The sequence below is a fragment of the Anolis carolinensis genome, chromosome 5 (genome assembly GCF_035594765.1).
Source record: "Anolis carolinensis isolate JA03-04 chromosome 5, rAnoCar3.1.pri, whole genome shotgun sequence".
NCBI classification, from domain to species: Eukaryota; Metazoa; Chordata; class Lepidosauria; order Squamata; family Dactyloidae; genus Anolis; species Anolis carolinensis.
The window spans coordinates 95695780-95719150 of NC_085845.1; the positions used below are offsets into that span (position 1 = coordinate 95695780).

At 36.7% G+C, this 23371-nt stretch overlaps 1 protein-coding gene and 1 long non-coding RNA gene across 3 annotated transcripts in view; both read right to left on the reverse strand.

Moving 5' to 3' along the window:
* Positions 1 to 3848: 3848 nt before the first annotated feature.
* On the reverse strand, positions 3849 to 7110 carry LOC134299332 (uncharacterized). The gene is made up of 2 exons (XR_010006513.1): positions 6456 to 7110; positions 3849 to 3966 (listed from the first exon to the last, which is right to left on the reverse strand). It is a non-coding gene; the product is annotated as an uncharacterized LOC134299332 (long non-coding RNA).
* Positions 7111 to 12758: 5648 nt separating this feature from the next.
* Positions 12759 to 23371, reverse strand: part of ttll1 (TTL family tubulin polyglutamylase complex subunit L1) — a 29620-nt gene continuing 19007 nt past the window's right edge. For both annotated transcript variants that reach the window (XM_003221417.4, XM_062981878.1), the window contains exons 7-11: positions 21305 to 21413; positions 18908 to 19051; positions 17591 to 17677; positions 14997 to 15160; positions 12759 to 13233 (exon numbers count right to left, since the gene is read on the reverse strand). In XM_003221417.4, the coding sequence (XP_003221465.2) occupies positions 13104 to 13233; positions 14997 to 15160; positions 17591 to 17677; positions 18908 to 19051; positions 21305 to 21413 (634 nt within the window). In that variant the 3' untranslated portion in view covers positions 12759 to 13103. The remainder of the gene's footprint in view (positions 13234 to 14996; positions 15161 to 17590; positions 17678 to 18907; positions 19052 to 21304; positions 21414 to 23371) is intronic.

A 23371-nucleotide genomic window follows, 5' to 3' on the forward strand; every position in this document is an offset into this window, starting at 1 on the left:
AAAGACAGACCAATATGGATGAAATTATTTTATGATATGATTTGTAGGTCTAGTTCCCATTGCTTTTTAATAACAATTGCTTTCTCATAAACTGAACGATCGTCACTAAACTTTTGTCACATACTATTTATATATTGTGTTCTACTACACAAATCATATGAAATAATGTTAATGAGTGAGTGGTTTCATCTTTCAGAACAACACAATTAGCAAATATGCGTATGTGTTCTATTTAAAGCCAAGGCAGATGTCTAGCAAGAGCCTCTTTGCTTTTGGGTTTTCATTTGGGAAATAAATCCCTTATTCCAAAAGCTGCCTTGCTCTCTCATTCTAGATATTTTCTCAAAGTGTCTGGAAAATAAAAGTCACAGTGAGACAGAAAAGAGACAATGGTGAAAGGCATATGAATCAGAACAGCAACCCATTGTTTCCAGAGCTGTAAAGAATTCTTTCAAAATAGCATGAATGTATTCACAAATACCTTTTTTAAAAGTATGCTGAAGAGCAATCTCCTTTCTATAGGGAAGTCATGTTTTATTTTGAAACAAACCCATTTGTTTGAGGAATGTTGCTTGATCATTTGGATTGCCTAGCTTGTTTTCAAAGCAGAACAGTAAACATTTGACGTCCGGAATAGCTAGTTCCCCAAATACACATAACTAATCCAAGCACAAGCTGGTCAAGTGCCTGCCCTTGCTTATGTTGAGCTGGGAAAATGTTAAGACACACCATACTTAATTTGGGAAAGCTTATTAAAAAGTCAGCATATAAACTGAAATTATTTTTGTGTGTGTTCAAAATATGACCTGTTAACATTATGTGAAAATAATAGATTATCATCTGCATAGGGCGATTTTGTGCTGGTGGCCATTTATTATTGGACCTTTAATTTTTGAGTTATTTCTGATCTGATTTCCAAGAAGTTCAGAAACCAATGCAAAAACAGCTGGGAGAAGTAGCACACTTTCTTGGTCCCACGAGTTTAGCTTATAGATGTGAAGTCCAATCCACTGACATCAATCAGAGATTCTGAACCTAAAGGAGATAATTCTAAGAAATGTATCCCTAAAGACCATAATATATAATACTTTAAAGAGATACCCCAGTTTTGTCTTGTCAAACACTTTTAATCTTTCCAAAGACTGGGAGATTTGAAAAGTTGGAGCTGCGCACCACGATGAATACATGGCAGAGAGGAGTCTGGGAGATACCAACCTGATCAGTATCAACATAGTTTGAAATAAAACTATTGATGTGGATGTTAAAGAGGAATTACAACAGTTTTATGTCCAGATTTATCAAACTATCAGATAGTAAGCAGCAGTCTCTTTATGTCAGATATAGGCTCCCATAGTTCAGAAAATAAGCTCACTTTGATTTTAAAGGTAAAGGTTTTCCCCTGAAGTTAAGTCCAGTCGTGACCGACTCTGGGGGTTGGTGCTCATCTCCATTTCTAAGCCTAAGAGCCGGCGTTGTCAGTAGACACCTCAAAGGTCATGTGGCCAGCATGACTGCATGGAGCACCGTTACCTTCCCGCCGGAGCGGTACCTATTGATCTACTCACATTTGCATGTTTTCGAACTGCTAGGTTGGCAGGAGCTGGGGCTAACAGCAGGCGCTCATTCCGCTCCTGGGATTTGAACCTGGGACCTTTCGGTCTGCAAGTTCAGCAGCTCAGCGCTTTAACACACTGCGCTACCACCAGGGTTCCACTTTCATTTAGTATAGCTTTATTTAAGCAACCCAAAGGCAACCAGGATATAGAACAGTTTTTTTTTAAAACTTTTCCACTTGGGACCCTTTTTGGCCTGATAAATTATTGTGCAACCCTTGGTATACAGGTATATAAAATAGATATATAAATTAAACATTTGTTGATAACAAATCAGCACTTGCGAGGCTTGCTGAACAGATTGAGTTTCCTTTTTGTGAAGTCCAGCTGAAGCATTTCCTGCAGAATCCACTGTAAACACTGTGAAGATTTTTTTTTTAAAAAAAACATTTTAAACTGCCTCTAGGTAGGATTCAGAAAATTTTTACTACTGTCAAATTTGTGGGGCCCCAAAAATTGACCTAAAGGGGCCCCATTTGGGGCTGGGACTCACAGTTTAAGAAGTAGTACACTTGCTTTTTGTTTTCTTCAATAAAGCTTTACTACCACAAAGTGTGCTTGTTTTTTTTGAACCAAGGGAGTCTATATCTCACATTTTCATATCATACCTTTCTTTTCATACCTGTCTTTAGGGTGGCTATTACCTGGGATGTTATCCAGTGGGCTGATGAGGAACCTCCTTCCAAGAGAGAATGATTGAAAAAAAGTATAGTGTCCCACCAAAAATCCACCTGGACCAAGGGATTGAGTGGGATTATGTTTCTTTATATTTTTAAAATAAATTTCATTGGATACATTTCTTTGAATATACATAAAAAATGGAAGAAAAGAAAAAGAGAGAGAGAAAAGAGAAAAGAAAAAGACAAGAAAAAAGAGACAAGAGGCGAGGACAAGAAGAGAAAGAAGAAAACACTAGTATGAAAGAGTATAAACAGAAGTAGTATATATTAAAAGTTGGGTAGTCTTCCAGTCCATTCCACTGGGGATTTATCATCTCTTCTTCCTTCTTTTTATCTTGATTTCACCTTGACCCTTACCTTGCCATATTCACTGTTATGTTTATCTTTTTCTTAGTTCTTAGTCACTTTCTAACGCGTCGGTAATCTAGATCATCTATTCTATACTAATCTGTTGTTTTATCTGGAAGTAGTCTTTTAATAATGACCAATCTGTCTTGTGTCTATTAGTCTGATCGTTGAGTAGGACGATTACGTTTCTTTACAATCAGTTGGAGATTATTAAAAGATTTGGGATGATTAAAGAGAGATCTATGAAAATTGTTTTATTTTAAGCACTGAAGTGTTAAATAAATTGATATTCAAAATGAGCTGGACTTCTGATTTATATTATTTTGAATAACAGTAATGAAAATATCAACACATTCATCAGTAGCATTTTTATCGAGCCATCTGGTTGATTAATCTTATTTTCTGACTTTATTTTAACCACTTTTGCTAGAAGAATTGAATTTTTGTTATTCAATTTACAGAAATTGGGTTTAACATATTGACGTTTGTATTTGTTTTCTTTGGGTAATTTCTTGTTTTTTTCCTAATTAAGTCAGTTAATGCACTCGGACCACTGGAGTACATGAAAAAGAGAAATATAATAAAAATATCATAGTAGTTTTTCTTTGTCCCTCTTGGATAAAATTCCTCTAAGGATTAATTGCAAAGTGGTCCAAAACTCACCTTCTTGAAAATGTGAGGATTTACTGTCAGAATAAAAGCAATATATTTCCTTTCGAGTTATTTCCTGTCAAGTTTAATTGAGTAAGAGATTGAGATTGAAACGGTCAATTTTAATTTTATAAATGAGTAGATTCATTTCCAAAATAATAGGAGAATGATCAGAATACAATGCAACTTTGGTGAAGAACAGCTCAACCTGTTTTCAACAGCTTAACAGTTCAACCTGTCAAGCTTATGGTATAAGATAATATTAGAATTGCCCCCATTATAATTCTCCCTATAGAAAACTGAGTAGAAATGCTCTCATTAGTGGTATTTGAGTAATGTTTGGTGCATAAGAGGTGCCCAACATAAGAGGATGATTATAAACTCAAAGATTTGTACTAGTAAGCTTTTGATGGAAGCTGACCATGTTTGCATGAGGATTTACGTTTTGCACAGTGATTATGTCACACCAGTATGTTTTGGCAAGAGCTCTGCAATAACATAGTAGGAAAAATGTCTGTGCAGGTATCTTTTTGATCGGAGTATGACCTACTACAGATACTTTTGCAACTATATTACAAGTGAACACTGCATTAGATGCCCTCTTGACCAATTTTGGCATTATCAATGCACTCCAAACCCAGGTAGATGTTCTTCCATTGGAGAATTAGGAGACCCTGGAAAGGAAAGAAGTTGCAGGAAATTATTTTAAAAACAAATGACAGAGTAGCAAAGCTCTTTATAGGCAAATGTATTGCTTTCCCTTCTAAATAAATAAGGAACTATTGTATGCAGTGTGATTTTTTTCTGGGTAGACATTCACATGATTTTAAAAGGGTTTATCATCAAATAAGGATATATATGGGGGTTTGAATACTGGTGATTTTTGTTTGTGATACCTATGTCAGGTTTTACTTAGCCCAAGATCTGACTGTAAAATATGCAGCTTAAAGCAATTTCCTTCTTCTTTTACTTTACGTATGACATGGATGGCATAAAAGAGCTATGAAAGCATTTGTTTTGGTACAATGGGTTAATATGCTTTTAGGACTTTATCATATGAAGATGGCAAACCATCATTGAATCAGGATCGTCATATCACACAACACTGTACAATCCATTGCTGGTCTGCCACCTTCCCATGACAAATCTGTCTCCTGTTATGGAGAAAATCTTTCAATGGGGCCTGATCATGCTAAAGTCCCATCATTTACTTTGTGCAATGAGCCCAATCCGCTTCAATACCAGCACTCAAGTGATATCAGGGGCTGGGACTGACCTCTTCTCCCATTATTCCCCATTTCTGCTTGCAGAAACTAATTGTTTTAAATACTAACCTTTGCTGGAATTGTGGCATTGCTTGCCAAAAAATATTTTTTTTAAACCTTAACTGAGCATCAGTACTATAGGAGGGAGGAGTTACGTTTCTGGCAGGAAGCACAGCCAAGAGATTACCACAGTTGTGATAATACAGAGAGATGCAATGTAACCCAGTAGGTTACTGGTATCCATGATCACACAAATGCGGTGGGATGGTGCCTTCATGCAATAAAGTCCTAATTTTGTCTTGGGAAGTTATTGTTCAGTTGAGACTTCTCTAAAGTGCGTAAGTATAAAGCTGCATGCAGAAATGCAGCCACACCACCCTTTGAGAGTGCAATCCACTCAGCTGAGTGGAATCTACTCTATGTTAAGTACAACATACCCAACAAACCCAAACTTGTTCACTTAAATGGCATATTAAAGATGGAAATTTTATTTTGGTCTGTGTGGGTAATCGATAGAACACACTTCTTGTTCTACCTGATTTTTTGCAGGAGACATTGTTCTAACAGAAGTCCCCCAGACTTGCTATAAAATACATTTTTATAAATCTCACATTTAACAACAACAAAAATAGGAGAGCTGACACTTTATTGGTATTGTTTCTCACAACTAAAGGTGCTCTGCTTTGTTGAATTTATAATTTCATTGTTCCTGCAAGGGGTATACTATGAAGAAGTCTACACTGCAGAGAAATCCATTGCCGCACGTTATGAAATGGGTTTCATAGACCAGCATGGATCTGGTTCTGAGTTTTTATATCCAGGACATATACTTTTCACAATTGTCTCTTGCTCAAAATTGCTCCAATTATGTTCTATGCGGACAGCAACTATAATCTAATAGCCATTACACTTAAGCAATGTGACCTTAGTCAAGCTGAGCACTGTGTAACTTGCAACCCTGTGAACAGAACAAAGTATGTTTCAGCCAAGTGAAACAGAAAGTGGCCAGACTCTTCATCTAATTGGCAACTGAAAGACGAGGAGGCCTTTTCTACTAATCAGAGACCACAGATAATTTCCATCTACGTTATCCAGCAGAACTGGATTGTTGTGACCTCTAGGCACCAAAAGTAGTTAGTTCATGATGATACAAAGGAATCCTGAAATTCACATAGGGCCCTTCGGGTCCTTTTCACCTTTATGTTGCCAAAGATAATATTTCACCATTCCATTATGGCTTGTTCTTTCTCTTGCTTACAAAGAGAACTTAAGTGTCTTGAATATCCTGACACCCCGAGCTGAGAGGTGGGCATTGAGAGACCCTTCTGATTTAATAGGACTGCAACTATTAGGCCTAACACAAATAGTGTTGAGGGATGCTGGGAGTTGTACTTCAACACCTGGAGAGCCACATGCTGCTTATTATTCTGTTTGGTACTAATTATACTTCTGCAGAACACAGCAGAATTCAGCTGTGGGCAGACATCTGTTCTCATGTGTCACCTTTCTTTCCGTTTGTCTCATAGGAGTAACACAGAAGCTAAGAGAAAAATAAACAATTTCAAGGAGTTATCTATGTCACTCATACAATCTCCAGGCTCCCTTATGGGTGTCCATTATCACAGTTCTATGGGGCAATAGCAGGCTCAAAGGAACTGAAATGGAATAGGAAGGCAGTGACATGCATACTAAGCAAGGGTGGTAATCTGGTTCATCTTTAGATGTTTCTGATGGTATACACAGGTACAAGGAAGGCCACAATGAACCACGGTTGAGCAACATTCTCTTATGAAAGAGTCCTCTGGCCATCCTCCTAAATTAATCCACAATTTAATCCATACATTAAATTGTGGCAGTGGCGCAATGGGTTAAATCGTTGAACTGTTGACTCTGCTGACCTAAAGGTTGGCAATTCGAAACCACGGGTCAGGATGAGCTCCCACTGTCAGCCTTAGCTCCTGCCAACCTAGCAGTTTGAAAACATACAAATGTGAGTAGATCAATAGATACCACTTTGGCGAAAAGAGAATAAAGGCGCCCATGCAGCCATGCTGGAAACACAACCAGGAGGTGTTTACAGACAACAATCTTCTCGGCTTGGAAATGGAACAAGAGCACCTCCCCATGGCCAGAGTTGAGCATCGCTTCCAGAAAGCCGGAGATGAAAGGGGAAGCCTTTACCTTTGTTCTGTGTATTTGTATGTCATTGTTATTCCACTGTATTAAGGCATTGAATGTTTGCCTGTGTATGTTGTAATCCGCTCTGAGTCTCCTCGGGGAGATAGAGCGGAAAATAAATAAAGTGTATTATTATTACATACTTCACAGGGAAATACAACACACTGAGTTCAATAGCACTTGTTCATGAATAATTCTGCATACGATTGCAGTTTAAGTTGGAAAAAAGCTTTAAAGATAGTGTCTTAATGATACTGTATACATAAAGATAAGGGTTCTTTTCAGTGTGAGAAATCTTCTAACGTTGAGCAGAAATACTCAGGATGTTATCACATGAGGCTCCTAAGCTGGGTTCTACCATTACTAATTTGTCTTGCTTGACAAGCTTGAAACTTGACTTGTGCTTGTCTAGCCCCTTTTCTTATTGCACCAAGCCTTATTAGAAAGGCTTTGAGAAAGCTCAAAGTGCATTTAAATTACTGCAGCTGCAGTGACGTAACTCCTTCTGATCCATCTTCATGCCTACTCTTTTCTGTTAGAATTGCAAAACTCTTAAAGTTCACATCCTCTTGAAAGGGGTCTTTAATTATCTTAGAAGTTCACATTTGTGCATTTCTGTACTTCCAGGTTTTCAAAGTACTTAAGCAAAGTCCATATGAACATTGTGAACTCTTAAGAGTTAAAAATTAAAATGTTAATTAAAATCAACAAGCACTTTGCAATTAAAAAGCTATTCGTATTGTATTTATGCTGCAAGTAGGTGTTGTAGTTGCAACTTTGAAACCCTTTTTAGTGATGCAAAACCATACAAAACAATCTCAAGAAAACAAGAAAAGAAAACATTTAATTAGGAGGGGGAATTCTTATTAGTGGTTTGGTGGAGCTATGGAGTTATGCATACTTCATTTTTAAAGGAAGTGATCTGGGAGAAAGAGGAAGGCTTTGACCTTGCAACCAAACCATTTGCCTATCAAAAGTGGCAATCGCAGCTCACTGGGAACAGCAAACAGCAGCAGAGAGAACAAACACTCACAACACACCTGCAATACACATCAGTGGCCCCAAAGGTGCTGCAGAAGCAGATTCACCTTGCAATATAATAGAAAATATCCTGGGTGTGTGTTGGGCAGCCTTTAAATGGGATCTGCCCATTTTTTAAAAAGGACAGCTTCAACGTGACTAGAAGATTGGTTTGTAGGGAGTTTACAATCATGTCATGCAATGCCTTTTTTATATTCATGGCTAGGGAATTGGCAACATGGCTTACAAGCCTCATGCGATAATAACCTCAATCGATGAAATGGTAGAACCATTACAAATGATTATACCACCTTACATTTCATACGGCTGGTTACCTTAAGTGAAAAGGTTATGGGAATCTTTATTTTTCAGCTTTTCATGTGTGCGGAAGGATTATGATTTGTGGAGGACATTCCAACTAGCTTTTAACTACTGCTGATAGAATGGTTGTACTGATTGTGTGGATTAGACTGACTTCAAAGCTATGCTAAATTAAAATATCTCATTCTAACACAAACTAGATTAATAATCTTTCTCTTTTCTATTGAAGGAAATAGGTGGAGAGAATTTCCTACACTAGATCTGGATTGATATAAATATGTAACTGTTGACAGTGTGTGTCCATTAATTTAATGGACACTAAATATGGTGTCGATGTGCTTCTCCCATGTCTCTTACATTCCATCAAAAATTAGCCCCATTTTAGGTATATCCCTAGGATATCATAGAATCATAGAATAATAGAGTTGGAAGAGACCACATGGGCCATCTAGTCCAATCCCCTTCCATGCAGGAAAAACATAATCAAAGTGTCCCTGACAGAATCATATAATAATAGACATAAAAGTTCTGCCAATTGTCCAATGTTTTTTGCCAAGAGATCTGTTATAACAGCAATATATTTTGCAGTCATTATTTCAATGACTGAATCTAGAGCCTCTCAGCTACTTGACCTCCAGAATAGGATTGTGCATAATTCAATGCCATCTTTGCCGTGCAGCATCCAGATAATTGCTACATATGATTATGCCCATATTATCCATAAATCTGTTATAAGCAATAAAGCATTTTGTTTCACCATTGATGTAAAAAAAACAGCAATCAGGAATCAGTGAGAATACCAGTACATGGGACAATATGCCAAAAGAATGAAAGAAGAAATGATCTAACACATTCGAACAAATTAACATTTGTTTTGACTATACAGTGTTCCCTCACACCTTTGCGGTTCGCTTTTCGCGCCCTCACTGTTTTGTGGTTTTTTTTAATAAACACTAAAATAACAGTATAAATCATAAAATAATATTATAAATCCCTCTTTCTACTTCCTTCCTAAGGAGAAGTCTAAGGAAGGAAGAAAAGAGAAGCCGAAGGTAGAGAAAAGAAGGCTGAAGCAGCTTTGTTTTTGCCTCATAAGGCATGTACGTGCTTGAGAGGCGAGGAGGGGACAGAGACACTACTTGCCAGTGAGATTGTAAGCAACACAAATATAGCATCCCTACTACGCGGATTTTCACTTTTTGCGGGTGGTCCTGGAATGTAACCCCCGCAATAAGTGAGGGAACACTGTATTTGGGAACTGCTTGGGTTGTATAATGCTCAGATGTACTTACAGGGAAATGTTGTGGTGGTATTATATGGTGCATCCATGTTGTGACTTCTGAAAAGGTTCAGTAGCCACAGTGATAATAAAAAGCTTCTCTTTACAGCAGCACAATTTTTTCCAGGACTTGGGCACAATACCATTTCCTAGCAATGTGTGTTTTGGGAGGTAGAGGAGGAAACATCTGCCTTTCTGCATGACATCACAATGATGACATTCACTTTTGGACAGCAAATGTACTTAACAGCAACAGTCTCTCTGCCAAGATATGACCAACAGAGAGGGACTACAGAACAATTCAACCAATCTTAAAAACTGACTATATATTCAACAAATAAGTTTATGAATATAAGTTCTCACATATCCCTAAATTTTAATATGAATTCTCGATTGTAGAACACCAGTACCTAATCTTTGACAATATGCCAAGAACAGCACACAAAATGAATTATTTGTGGCCATCATAGACGAGAGAAGAAGAATGTGAAGTTATAGACCTTCTCTAAACTAGGGCTTCTTAAACATTTTCCACTTGCAAACCTTTTTTGTCCGAGACATATTTATGTGACCCCGGGTATATGGGTATATAAAATAGATATTAAAAATCAAGCATTTTCTGATAATAAATCAGCATTTGCAAGGCTTGTTAAACAAGCGGATTTTCTTTTTTGTGGAGTACAGCTGAAGCATTTTCTGCAGAGTTCACTGTAAACACTGTACATTGTTGCTAACAGATTTGTGTAAACAGGTAGCCATCAGAAACATTTTGCAGTTGCCAAATTTTTGTGACCCCAACAATGAGCTTAGAGGTCCCCATTTGGGGCTAGGATCCACAGTTTAGGAAGCAGTGCTCTAAACCATTAATGGAGGGAAGAACAGGATTATAGAGGTTAAGTATCCCTTATCCAAAAAGCTTGTGACAAGGAATGTTTAGGATTTTGGAATATTTATATTCACATAATGAGATATCTTGGAGATGGGACTCAAGTCTAAACATAAATTCATTTATGTTTCATATACACCTTATACAGGAGACCCGGTGGCGAAGTGCGTTAAAGCACTGAGCTGGAGACCGAAAGGTCCCAGGTTCAAACCTTGGGAGCGGCATGAGCGGCCGCTGTTAGCTCCAGCTTCTGCCAACCTAGCAGTTCGAAAACATGCAAATGTGAGTAGATCAATAGGTACCGCTCCGGCGGGAAGGTAACGGCGCTCCATGCAGTCATGCCGGCCACATGACCTTGGAGGTGTCTATGGACAACGCCAGCTCTTCAGCTTAGAAATTGAGATGAGCACCAACCCCCAGAGTCAGACATGACTGGACTTAACGTCAGGGGAAAACCTTTACCTTTACCTATACACCTTATACATATAGCCTGAAGATATTGTACATACTAATAATTGTGTGCATAAAACAAAGTTTGTTTACACTCAGCCATTAGGAAGCAAAAGAGGGTATTTATTTACCCAACTGCCCATGAGAAACAGCTACAGGCTCCCATGCCTATAAATACATAAACCAATTAGAAATTGGGCAAAAAATTAACTTAATCACATCAAACCTATTGCCAATAATCTGAATATCATATTCCCCCAAAGTAGCAGAATATACACTTCATGTCACACCATAGTTTCAAAAATTGACAAATGCGATCTGACCACAGAAACTGATTGGATTTAACAAAGGCTTATGCATATAAGGCACATCAGGAAGGCATTTTTCACTAAACCATTTTTTTTCCTGCAGACCTCTCATTTCCATGCCAATGTGCCTGCTATTCAATGGTTCCTTAGTTTTCCAGCATAGTGAGAAGGGAAACCCTTGAACTGCTAAAAGGGTTCAACTAACAATTTGTTTATAAGACCTGGAAGATTGAGTGTTTGGAAAACATGGGTAGTTGGGAAAGACATAGTAAACAATATAATCATTTGCCCAGTTCTTGGAAGCTCACACTGTGAGGTCACAGTTTCACATCTCGTTAGTGCTCTGGCAGTTTTTATTATTACTATTATGCTTACTGTGTACTTGGATTTCAAAGTTCATCTGAGTTTTGGAAACACAGTGAATGTCCCGGGCACTCCCTTTTTCCTGTTTTATCATACCTTCTATGACACCAGCCTCATGCAGTCTAAAGCTCTTAGTCTGGCCAGAAATACAGAAAAGTTGCAGAGAGGTAATACAGTAGAATCTCACTTATCCAACATAAATGGGCCGGCAGAATGTTGGATAAGCGAATATGTTGGATAATAAGGAGGGATTAAGGAAAAGCCTATTAAACATCAAATTAGGTTATGGTTTTACAAATTAAGCACCAAAACATCATGTTATACAACAAATTTTACAGAAAAAGAGGCATGTATGTAGTAATTACTGTATTTACGAATTTAGCACCAAAATATCACGATGTATTGAAAACATTGACTACAAAAATGCGTTGGATAATCCAGAATGTTGGATAAGCGAGACTCTACTGTACTTTTAACTCAAACTATTACACAAAGGTGAAATCTGAGATCAGCTAGAAAACCCTGTTTGTAATGTAAAATACCTTTCCAAAACAACAAATAATGGAACAACATTGCTGGCATATCTACATACAAACCAGGTTCAGTGGATCGAACCAGATTTATGAACACTGGCAAGCAAGAGAGTTCAGTGCGCCACTGCTGAGCAAAAAGAAATGGTGGAGTAACATTTAAAATTCAAGGTACATGCTACCTGTCAAAACTACTGCAATGCATCAGTGCTTCGGTGCAGCTGCCAGATGCTGCAGAGTGATACTTGGAATTCTGGCAATGTTTCTGAACACTAAAAGCTGTAGGTCAAATCGTGGGCAAAGAGATTGCTATATCAGCACTCAATTTATAGATCAGTCTCCGCTATAAATAGTCAAAACAACTGGTGAGTCACCACATCCTCTACTAACAGAAAAGCACCAAGACCTCTTAAAGTCCTACAACCAACATTGTTTTTTCTGTTGAATAAATAGAATTGACAAAACATAAAGAATGGCAGAATGTCATCTTTAAAAATGCTTAATCTAATACAGGGCATCATGTTGATTATTTTATGTCTTTTCCACCTAAAAGCCTGCATGCTTTCAATGGCATAGAACTTTAATATAATTCAGGAGAGAGGCTGGATCTACACTGCCATATAATGCAGTTTCAGAATAGAGATTAACTGCATTGAACAGAATTATATGGCAGTGTAGACTCATATAATCCAGTTCAATGCAGTTAATCTGTATTCTAGCACTGCATTATATGGCAATGTAGACCCAGCCAGAAAAACGACACGTGTCTTCCCTCTAAAAGACACTCATTTTGGAATTAATACTTTTGTTGCAATGCGTCAGAAATGTGAAAAAAAGGAGTCGTCTATTTAAAAGAAATCAATGCATCCTGGAAACCCGTCTGTTTATTTTTGAAAGTTGGATCCCACTTGCATTAACTCACACTATATATTACAATTCCATGATAGAGCATGCAGCATAACAAATCTTGTAGCAACTGCATTTAATTATATAGATGCTTCTATAATGGCAAAAAATCAGTTGTGTACAGACCTCTGCTGACAATACAGAACAAAAAATGTTCTGTCTTCTTTGAACAAAGTTACTTCTCCCTATGAGTTGTTTGCAAAAGAGAAGGTCATCCAAAACTGTGGATTCATTGCAAAGGAACATCTTGCCAAGACTGCAGCCCCCAAAATCCAGGAAGCATCAATCTTCAGTGTATTCTGCAGCTACTTCCATGTAAGGGCCCCTGATTTCCCAGTGTCTCTGGCACGGTTTCCCTTAAACCCCATGGGCTGCCCAGAGCGACTTCGCAAGTCACGATCTGGCATTTCACTTTGTGCCATCTCTTCATCGTACCTAATGAAAAGGACAAAGCCATCAATCAATCACTTGGCTGAAAAGGAATGATGCAGTGAATCAAAGCCAAAGGGTGCTGCTCTGACCCAACCACTACAGATTGATGATGGGGAAGTTGCACACCTGAACATGCTGCTTTATGTTTAGAAGAGACTCTACATATTAAAAAGCTTATTTCTAGAAAAAGAGTCTTGTTCAGCCTTTTAGATTTTTTGTAGACATAGCACTTTATGGGAGAAAGCTTCAAATACATGTGTAAATCTGCAATAATAGTAATGATTAGTAGTATGTGCTTACTCACTCATCATCCTTCTGTCATAAAACAGAATAAGATCTGCTAGTTATTTTAAATATATAGCTTTATGTAGAAATGCACATGTTTACTTCACCCTAGTCTAATCAACAGATGTATTCCTTCCAGCAACGTATGTAACATTTTAAGTTCCAACTCCATTTATTGTGCATTTTTCTTTTAAAATGCACATGAAGTTTGACATTTTGACCACATATCCACTATATGTGACTTCAAATAAAATCAGATGTTATGATTAGCATCATAAAGATATTCTTGCTGAACCTCAGTAATGAATGTACTAAACAGCAGCTGCATTAAGATGAGATGTTTCAAATATTTATAGACAATCCCAATTGCAAAACACTTCATGATTTCCTAATACAGGAAAAAAGTCAACAGCCACCCAGATATTGGCCAAATCAGTGCAATGTGTTGTCGAAGGCTTTCATGGCCAGGATCACAGGGTTGTTGTATGTCTTTCGGGCTGTGTGGCTTTCCATGCCACACAGCCTCTGAGAATGCCTGCCATAGATGTGGGTGAAACGTCAGGAGAGAATACTTCTGGAACATGGCCACACAGCCCGAAAGACATACAACAACCCTCGAATAAGTGCAGCTTGCGGCGAAAGAAGATGGTCTACTGCTGTAAACCAATAATAACTGTGGGGTCATATGTTCCTCATCACCATCCAAAATAAAAGTCCAGGTGGATAAAAAAAAGTCTACTTATAGAAATTATTTGGGCACAATGCGGCAAAGCAGAGTATAAATGGCCCAAATGACAGATGGTGACATCACAAAGTCAAACACATGGTTTATTTAAAGAATGTATGTTACAATTATGATATTCAGAATGATGAATGAATGAATTTTATTATGCAGTCACAGGCCAGGAGTTATTCAGAATGATGAAACCCAGAAACATTGTATGTGTAAGTAGTATGTATGTGTGAGTATATAAACACACACATATATACTATACAGTATAGATATTCTCACAAATATTTCCAGCTTTTTGAAATACTTGGCAGCTATTATGTCTCACTGACATATTTGCACTGGTCAGTTTTGCTTTAGATATGAGAAATACAGGCCACCTTGTGTGCTGAAGCTATAGAGCAGAGAGGTTTGGGGGTACAGCACTGTAGAGCATCCAGGATAGAAGACAGGAAATTAAAATAATCCACACAGCCCATACATTTTCAATTCAGACAAACCTAAATGAGTCACAAGCTCAAATCCTCTCCACTTACCTCACAGACAGCTGCTCTATTGATAGCCTTCTTAACAAACTACAGATTACCCTGATATCTGAATAACGATGGTACTCATTTGATCTTCAAAATGAACTCAAAATCCCATCTAATTGAGTCTGCATAAATTAAAATAATGGTTTTAATGGAAAACTTAGCACATGTAATTTCAGTGTAAGGAGTGTGCAGCTACTAAGCTATCCTTTAATACTTACAAAACCTCATAATTGCCAAGAGCTTCCTTTGGAGGTGATTTATTCCATTTGCAGTCTGGAATTTCCCCATTAGGTACAGCAATATTGAGTGTGTCATTAATAAGATTGTATTTGAGTATACGGTCATTGGCAGTACTGGAAGTAAGAGATGGAGAAGCATTGACCTATGGAAAGAGGAAAGTAGATTAAAAGTAAAAGTAGATTACTACCCACCTTTTTCACTACAAACAAAAATATTATTTATGAAACAGAATTGTGCAATGGAGGTACTTCATGAGTTATGAAGCTGCCAATCGTACCCTATGTGCAAACCTGAATCCCTGATTTGTTGCTCTACTAACAAGTCAAAATCATAAACCAAGGTTGGTTTTTGGCTTCTGATTTTATGTTTTTGAACAGAAACAACCCAGATATCCAAATTCCAATGTAATGTTAAGCAAACCACTGGCAGATACTTTTTGGTCTGTCTAATTGCACCCACTGGCAAAATAATAGTGGGAGCAAGGAAGCAGCATGTAAGAACATACCTACTTATTCATAGTAAACTCGAATTCTTAATAATTGTAGTTTAGCACAAAGTACAAACCACTAATGGCACTATCTTTCTACAGTGGTGGGAATGCATGTTGTTGAGAAGCAAGAATGTTGATGGCAACAGTCCTGTTAGTAGGGTCTCTTAAGGCAGAAATGCTTTTGCTGAGGAGTCAGACTAAATATGCCAAAGACTAATGGGTAGATAGCCAATACAGAAATCAGATTATATACTTGGGAGAAGCTACAGTCTTTCTGCAAAAACTAGACCAGGAAGAGATTGTGGCACAGACCATGAACTATTAATATCAAAAATAAGAGAAACACTAAACTAATTATTATGCTAAAAATACAACATGAAAAACATATCTGTAAAATTTAAAGATAATGTAAGAAACAGATTTACAGTATTAAACTTAACTGACTGGAAGCCAGAAAATCTCTGGACTAATGTCATCAAGAAGGAATGCAAAATAATAATAATAATAATAATAATAATAATAATAATAATAATAATAATAATAATAACACACACACACACAATTTCCAGCCGGAAAAAAAACCCTCAATGGATTACAGATGTGACTATTCATGAAATTAAGGACAGATTAGAAGCAAAATAATAGAGCCAGAACCCTAAATGTAACATTACAGCAACTTGTGTGTAGTAGCAAAGACAACTATTATAATAATTCATTCAGAGAAATAAAAAATTATAACAAAAAAGGAAGACCAAGAAACTTCTTCAACAAGATCCAAGTATAGTAATCAAAGAGAAATTTAAACTAAAGGTGACAATGTTGTATAACCAGCAGGTCAATACATTACATGACCAAGTACAAATAAAAAGCCAGTGTAAACAATGCACTGAAGAACTATATAAAAGATGGTGGGATTACAGATTCATTCAAGAAAGGATCATATGAAGAAAACCCCCAGTTTTATAAAATGAAGTGGAAACTGCACTCATAGTGCTTGGAGAGAAATAATCAGTAATAGACAGCATAGTAAGCAATTAAGCTGCATCAGGTTACAGAGACCAAATCTACTCCATTTCTAACTAAAACCTACAAACACACATAAAAAGTTAAAGAATAGCCCACAAATTATAACCACCCAGTATACCTTCCAATCCCCAATAAAAGGGGCTCCAATAACTGCAGTAACCACAGAATTATTGCCTTAATATCCCATGCAAACAGAGTGATGCTAAAAATTCTATAACAAAGACATTTATCATGTATGGAGTGAGAAGTGCCAACTGTCCAAGCTGGGTTCAGCAAAAGGAAGTGTTAGTAAGGATCATATGGCAAATATTTTGGATAATAGTGAACACCAAGCAATTTGTATGGGCATATCATTAGAAGACAAGATTAATGCTTTGGAAGATAGCTGCTAAAATGGAAAGAGGAAGACCACATTACAGACAGAATCAAGGAAGCCACATCCCTAAATCTGCAAGGGCTGTTGAGGACAGGGTGACTTTCAGATCTCTCGTTCATAGGGTAGCCGTAAGACAAAATGAACTTGACTGCAGATAACAAAAAAGTACAAAGTGGCCCTATAATAGAAACATACAAAAAAAAAAGAATACATTTTTAATGTAACTTTTAAAAAAACATAAGAGTGAAAATATTTGAACTCTGTGTATTAATAAGAAAATGAGCAGTGAAAATGCCACAGAATATCTTTAAAAAACCTGAACTTGATCAAGGAAATGACTCTTCTTCAGATAGAAGACCTATTGTGGAAGTAACATCTATTTCGGGATCCACGTTTCCTAAGCACTACTTTCCTAATTGTGATAGCTCCATGAAACGTGGCACCTGTATCAGCCAGGGGGTTAAGAAGTAGATCTGTTGGATTGCAGTACTCATGGATAAATTGATTATTCTGAGAAAATGACTCCAATGTTGTCAAAATTTCCCTTATGGACTTGCTTTGCGACCCTCTTCCTTTTAGTCTGTCTTTAAGAATGATGGATTCATTAAACCTCAAAGCCTGGATGCTACCTCAAACAATACTTAAGAGGAAATGTACAGAAAGAACACAACTCTTTTTACCTCAATAAGCCACGGCTTAAGCTTGTCATCAATGATGATATCATACCCATAGCACTCAAAGCAGTGTTTATCATTATTCATTACAGGCTGAAAAAATCGAAAGCAACCATTAAAGAGCAGGAAAAAAATCAGCAAATGTTTAACAACTATGAAATATAGGGGATTTAAATTTGTTAAGGCATTTCATGTCTGGTCAAGAATGGTGTGTTGGAATTACTAGTGGGTCACAAGGCATGTGAAATGATACCAATAGTCACATTATGGGCAACAAACAAGAATCTACAGTCTAGGTGGCCTTAGTAATTGGTGCTTCTAGTTTCCACCAGCTGCCCTTTCATCCCATCCAGAGTCCTCATGATATGGCAATGAGGACAATCCAAGTAATCATTATATGGATAGATCTGTCAAGCTAAAACTAATTTATAGCAATCAATTGCTTCCTTTATATCCCACTTTTTTCCTATCAATATCAACGATGGGGTCCACTCCATCGTTGATATTGATACATTAAATCAATTTACTCGAAGAATGTGTTACATTGGAAAATTGACTATTCTAGGTTTTCCATACCTTCATAAACTACCACCTGAGGAAGACTATACAGTCGAAACCGGTCGTGGATAGTGACAAACCTTGGATTTGTTTAAAACATTAGATTAAAAAAAAGGATTCATCAACTTGGACATATAGATTTGGACTTAGAATTAGTGATTTATACAGTCCTCCATGTGGAACATGAACTCTGGTTGTCATTGGACTCACAAACCCTTAATATAGAGTTCTGCTTTCTATGAATGCATGTGTGTTTGTAACACATTGATTATATTTTGGTTTAGAGACATGGTTTTTGAAGCATTTAGTATATTTTGAATCTCTATCATCCTTGTCTGTACATTGAATGTTTTATGACAATAGCATATATAGGAAATACTGTCTTATAGTTTATATTATTTGATTACATTTCTGGTTACAGTGGCCTCTTGTCTTTTGCATTTCGGGGAATCCCTTCTTTGTATTTTATAGAAGAGCAAAATAAACCATTGTAATATTCATTATGCTTTGAAATAAATTACATATCCCTACTTAAAATTAAGAACAACATGATATTATACATCAACAAAATATATTTCAAAGAAATCATAATACTCAGGAACAGTAAAAGATCTCACCAGGCTTTTCTTGAATACATCTTTAAAAGAATTTAGTAACAAATACATCATCATAAAAATACACCTGAAGATAATCCTGAGTAATTCTCTCTTTTTCCAGTGAACCAAGGAAGCATGTTTATGATAGCAAATGTGTTTCTCCACTCACTGCGACAGCTTTCAGCGACTGCACAATTATCCAGTGTATTTCATCAAACAGCTTGCTGGTGACCTCTTTCCCTCGAGTGCTTTCAAGATACAAGCGCAGATTGCTCACTGTCCATTTGCCACCATGAATATGATTGTAATCATCCTACACAAGACAGTCATTAATCAGGATCTAAAGCTCTGGCATTATATGTCAACATTCCATCTATTTTTCCAAACAACAAGGTTCTATGCCATCTGCTATAGCAGGGACAACACTGCTGAGTCTCAATCTGTATGAAAGATAGCAATCTTGCCACCATTTAATCCAGATTTTCCTATAGAAATATTCTTTAGGCCCAAAGAAGAGGCACAGGGAAATGTCTCTTGATTGCCATGTTCTGTATCCAGCACTTTATATGATAGACTTCTGGCAGCCAACTGCATATATGATGCATGTTACTGACTTTTAGCATCTGACCACTACTGAGGTTGTGTGGCATTGTAACCTAAAATAAAATGACTCCTGAAAACCCAGCAATCTATCATTCCTGGCATTAGCTGACATTTCAGATGCTTTTATCTTTTTTTTGCTATGTTATAAACAAAGAAAACCAAAGTAATGTGCTTTAGTTAGTTCCAAAGAGAAACAGTGCACAAGAGGACAAGGATGAAAACAGCAGCTAGCTGCCAACCCTTCCCATAGCAGTGTGACTACTCATCCATGGTTGCAGCCACCTATGTGGGCACTGTAGAGATATTATCTCACTCAGATAAATAAATACACACACAGCCTAACTAAAGCTGTGTTTTCAGGAAACCAAGTTTCCTTGACGCAATGGTCAATGGCAACTTGAAAAGAAAGGATTATATCATTAAAACTGAGGAATTAAAAACAATAAGTTTAAACCCTTGAGATGAGTCAGGCCATGTAAAACAAAGGAACAATTCTTTTGAAACTGGTCATTCTTTTGAAGCTGTCCCTTTTATAAGAAATCAAAACAGGCTGTGCTAACATTTGTGCATGTATTTGTATCCATCTTGAAAACTAACATCATATTGAAAGGTATCTTGAATCTCCCAGATGATTCACCAGCATTCAGTCTAATGGAATTTAAGCAATAATACCACTTTCAGCTATCGGATGCATTATTGATTACAAGTGCTGAGCTGTAACCCACATCCTGTCTCATAGCACAAATTACAAGCACAGAAACCTATGCTTACTCGTTTTCCGGCAAGGCTCAAAGGTCCAGTTTGTGCTTTCATTTTGAAATTTTCCTACAGCATTGGAGTTTTTGTTCTTTTTACCAAGATATAGTACAGATATGTTTTATAAATGGATTTTAAGCAACTAATTACACTCATGGCAGCAAAAGGCTGTGCTGGTCTTTATCATATCAGAAAAATATTATGAGATCTTAGATACTATGATCTGAATTCTTCTCCTAGAAAGGCTGTATTAATGGATCCATATTTAATGTAAGCCATTTTGAGTCTCCTTGTTGGAGAGAAAAGCAGGGTATGAATAAACATAAACATAATATAATAATAATATCCCCCCTCCTGGTTTTCTGACACATTCCTCACTGAGGAACAGTACAGAACATTAGGCAAATATACCTATGCATTTCAATTATCAGTGTTTGTTTCTCATTTTTCCTTGTTTAATTATGCAATATGCTGTTTTCTAAGTTTTTTAGTACAATATAGAAGCTTCAGGTAGTGCTACACCAAAGAACAGAGGGTGCGCATTTCTAAAATTCCCCAGGAATCTGCAGAAAAGAGACCTGTTTCTAATTAAGTGGTTAGATATACTGAACACAGGAAACCAAAACCAAACCAAAAACCCTTATTTAATCATTTCAAAAAATTACTGTCTCTCTCTCTAGGGATGAGGAATAGCTCTATAGTTGAACTACAACTCTAAAGATTGGCAAGAATCCAAAGAAAATAGGACTGATCTAATTGTATTTTATCTAAATGAAAAATTCATAAGATACTTTTAAATATTACTTTGATTTACAGGATGTTTCCGAATGATGGACCCAATTGAAATTCGCTATATCTCTGCAACCATGAACTAACTATGAAACTCATAGCACTTGAAAAAGTTGAGCATAGTTTCAAATAGTCACTGCTAGGTGCCTCTCCCTGCACACCAACAGCATTCAGCCTCAGTCATTTGCAAGATAGTGACCCTTCAACATAAGGCTTAATGAGCTATTCTCTAATTGCAAAGTCATTGAGATTTTTTTCTGGCTCAAAATAGTAAAAATTTAAGAGCCCGAGAACTCATTAAACCATTTGTAACTTTTTGTGTAATTGTTACCTGTTGCAATTGCGAAATATAATGCTTTGAAATTGGGTCTACAATTTTGAATCATTTTGTATATTGTACAAAGAATTCTGAACTTACCCCATGCTTCTGAATGGCAACATTTGTTAGATGCACAAACATGTTGTCTAATTCACTTGTACTTGGTGTATATTTCACTGTGCAGAATCGACAAAAACCAAGTTTATACCTTAAATTTTAAAAAATGCAGATTAACATTCACCCATAGTTTAAAGAAAGCCTACTCTGTGGTAGGACTCCATTTATGTATCTGAGAAAAGTCCACCTTGCAGTTTTACTTTTGTTTTTGGTTCACCTTGCACCAACTTTCTTTAATTTTGGTTCTTTTTTCCCTTTTAATCTCTTTATATCCTGTTATTGCATAATGGCTGCTCTTTTTGCCTTGATTTACTTCATGCATGTTTTATCATGGTAATCTATTGTATGTGTTTTTATCCAAGAAACAGAAATGATCTTGAAACAGTTAACTTATGTGGTCAGCAAAAGAAGGTGGCTCGAAGTCATCACACTGTTTCAGATACTTCTTCCATATGGTGCAACCATTTCAAAATTTGACAACTAATCTTCATTAGGATTTAATCACAGCCTTTAAGTAAAGAGTAACAAGTAACAAGGTTGTGACATTTTAAAAGCAATGCAACAAATGGGAGCAAGGTTACCTTGTCAAAATAAGAAGTAAACATATTTATTTTAAAATGACAACTTTTAAGGGCCTTTTAAGAGTCATTATGATGGAAAGTATTCAAGTTTTATGCCATTCTCTTATCTATCCTAAACTTCCACCCTCTAAAAAGCATCAGAAAATAATAGAAAAGTAAGAACTGCAAAACGTAATGCGGTAAGTCCCAATTTTTCATCATCATCATGAATAACAAAAATTGATTACATTTTAACTACTGTAATGACTAAGTGAATGAGCTACTATTTAAAGAGTAACTTTCTAAATTCTTGATCCTTATTTTATAATGAAAAATAGCAATATTTAAGGACTGAATACATTGGAGCTGCTCAAATATACACAACATATATAGGCTCAGGACTTTATTATGTAAGGCTGATAAAGTGCAATTATCAGGATAAAAGTGCCTTTGGATGGAGTTTATCACACAACGTAGTATCTGTCCTGTCGCAGTTGAAACATTATTGGATCAAATCTTTTCATTGATGGGAAAAACACATCAATGAATCACTACTGCTGCTCTTCTGTTACTCTTTCATGTGTGATAATATTTGAACCACTGCATCCTGATGTTGCAAAAAAGAGGAAGGTGCAGTGAGCATGCACACATGTACTGGGTAAAGAAACACAGGTAGAAAGCAAGGCTGTGTGGAAGACTGATGGTGGGAATTCGAATCAACAAAGTAATGGGAATTTGAATCAACAAAGTATCATCATTGTGAAACTGCAGTGAAATGTGGAAATGATCAGTCCAATACATTTCCCTTTACTTAAAAAACACAATTGCAACAAGACAATAGGCTGGTGTGATACACTCCTGAAAGGGAGCTCAAAAGACATAGGCCCTTCTAGACTGTCCTTATATCCTAAGATCTAATCCCAGATTATCTATTTATCCCAGATTATATGGTAGTAGAGACTCATATAATCCAGTTCAAAGCAGATAACTTGGGATCAGATCCTGGCATATAAGGACAGTGAAGCTATAGCTATAGCTATGTCTCACAACACTAGCCCAAAGCCTAGTTAATCAAAAGGACACCTACCCCATCAATACAGACATTTCTGAACTGACAACAAGTGGAAGGATGAGCGGATACATGTTCAGCTCTCTTTCTGCAGCTGAACACATCTCTGATCATCCCCCAACTCTCAAGGAAATCACCATATTTCAGGGCTACACTTCTCAAAAATGTAGGTTTGGTGCAGACTTTTCATCATTATATTACACAATAACCATATGTGTAAATTATGATGGCATAAAGTAGACTTACAACATCTTACTTACTGAATAGGATGCCAGCCATTATATGAAAGATGTATTCAAAACATAAAACAATACAGCCAGCCATTATAACACACTTATAGGATAAGAGCAATAAAAAAGACAAAACCACTTAAAAAAACTTCCTTCAGAGTTTTTAAAAAATACGCCATCGAATTAAAAA